The sequence below is a fragment of the Synchytrium microbalum genome (genome assembly GCF_006535985.1).
Source record: "Synchytrium microbalum strain JEL517 chromosome Unknown SmJEL517_scf0028, whole genome shotgun sequence".
Classification (NCBI taxonomy): domain Eukaryota; kingdom Fungi; phylum Chytridiomycota; class Chytridiomycetes; order Synchytriales; family Synchytriaceae; genus Synchytrium; species Synchytrium microbalum.
The window spans coordinates 27,445-29,683 of NW_022158377.1; the positions used below are offsets into that span (position 1 = coordinate 27,445).

Here is a 2,239-nt window from a genome sequence, read left to right on the forward strand (position 1 = left end):
ATGATTTATCAGTTATCGTTATTTCTTTGGTGATGAGTTAGTGATGAAGGGCCATGTTTACGATTTCGTAGGATGAATGCTATGTGTAGTATTAACACCCAATATACACTTTACACATCACTGTTGCAAAGGTCATATCACGGTTTTGGCAATCGCGTCAGTGCAGATCCAATGCGGGGCTTCGATGGAAGATTGACGAATCGAGACAATGCATGTTCACAATGTATTTCAGTTGACACGTCACTTCACACAGCTCGTTGTATTTGTGAAAATCCGATTTTGTTTCAATATGCGAGCTCGTAGAGCCGTAACCAGTTCTGTATTATACATATCTCGAACTCTTTCTTCTAGGCTGAATCTAGATGTAACGCTTGCTGCCAGCAGATCCGAGTTTTGTAACGCACAACGCTTGGTGAAAGTTTCATCAAGGTTGCTCTCGACATCTACGAATCCTCCCAACATAATATCTCAGAGATCGTATAGTAGGCTATCCTCAGGTATGCTTCCGTTTGTAACAGAACGGAGTAGAAAACGCCAACATCAAATATTGAATTGGGTTGAAGTTTGTGTTTTTGGTTGACAAAGCTTACGCCGTCGTACCCCGATTGCAAATACTAATACTTCATACTTCTGTAACGTAGAAACTGGAAGCAGAAGGCCACACCTCATTGCTAGGAGGCAAATCCCCATTCAAGAAGAGAAAACATCAATACAACCAGCAACACCAATACCACAACAGCTTATACCGACTGTGCCCTTGGGTCTTGAAGGTGTCTTGAACAATCCAGTGCTCGTCATCACAAGACAACTGGAAATGCTGAATGTATTGATCGGTTTCGAGCAAGCCAACAAGTATGCAATCAAGAATGCAGCTGGAACTGATGTAGGATTCATTGCTGAAGGTGAGCATGTAAGTGGTTTTGTTACGATGCTCGATCTCTAACGATTCTTTTCTTTAGAGGAGACTGCATTCACTAATGTTTTGATGAGACAACTTTTACGAACACGAAGGCCATTTGAAGCGGTCATATTAGACGCTGCAGGAAACATAGTTTTGAAAGTGAAGCGGCCATTGAAATGGTTTTTGAACTCGCAGTTGTTTATTCATGACGCTCAAGACAATGTGATTGGAGAAGTGCAGCAAGTTTGGCATCTTTGGAGAAGGTGAGGGTTTCATCAAAGCTTCGGTTCCAACCTCTGATTTAACGAAATTCTCAATGTTGTAGGAAATACAACGTATTTGTCGGAGCTCGTCAATTTGGAATCATTGATGCCGGCTTCTGGTCTTGGGATTTCTTTGTTCAGGACAGAGACAATACGTAGGTTTTGGTTTTCTTCGAATGTATGTAGCACGGAATCTGATCACTTATTGGCCTCATACCCAATAGGTTCTTTGGAGCAATACAAAGACAATTCGGAGGATTCGCGCGCGAGATCTTCACCGATACGGGCGCGTACTATTTGCGCATGGATGGTCTAGACGGTACATCAACTAGGCCCATTACTCTTGACGAACGAGCAGTTTTGCTAGGAACTGCCATAAATATAGATATAGACTATTTCTCTCGCCATTCAGGTAACAGCGGCATGGGTATTCCTCTACCCTTCTTTGGTGGTGGATCTGATGCAAGATCCCCTACTACAACGAGCGAAGGAGTACCGCCGGTACCTTCATCTGGAGGGTCAGGCGGGTTCCCGATGCCTATAATCATACCTGGAGGATTTGGTGGTTATGGTGGTAGTGAGTCAAGCAGTGATATTGGTAGTAGCAGCAGTGAAAGTACACCATCATCGAGCCCTCCTCCTTCACCCCCACCTACACCAACTGAGAACCAGTGGGGAGATGAAGTCGCTCCTCGTGATGAACCCTTCATCAGCGATGATGACGCTGGGATGGGTCAAACAGGTCAAGGAGGCAGCAGTTGGACGGATTTCTTTGGTGATCAGTGAGGAGGTTAGATTTCATATTTGCAAAGGATGAGCCACTATACATAATACTGCAGATTTTTGTTGAATATATGCCGTTGCAGATCTCAATATTCGGCTTCGGATTAATAACATTCAAAACGGTTCATCGAGTATATCAAAGACCGAATGAGCCCCCTTATTTACTTCCCACACCTTTTGTACATCCCTCACAAGACCATCAGGCATGATAAATCCATTCACTAATGAGTTCTCTACCGTCTCAAAGTATACATTCCTCACATGCACTCCTTCCACATTGTCATAAATCTTT

At 43.5% G+C, this 2,239-nt stretch overlaps 1 protein-coding gene across 1 annotated transcript; it reads left to right on the top strand.

The window, feature by feature from the left end:
• Nucleotides 1-289: 289 nt before the first annotated feature.
• Nucleotides 290-1,950, top strand: SmJEL517_g04268 (uncharacterized protein; the record flags this gene model as incomplete). The annotated part of the gene is made up of 5 exons (XM_031170196.1): nucleotides 290-497; nucleotides 642-902; nucleotides 960-1,164; nucleotides 1,227-1,319; nucleotides 1,389-1,950. The coding sequence occupies 5 exons, from the start codon at nucleotides 290-292 to the stop codon at nucleotides 1,948-1,950; spliced, it is 1,329 nt and encodes a 442-aa protein (XP_031023769.1).
• Nucleotides 1,951-2,239: the final 289 nt, after the last annotated feature.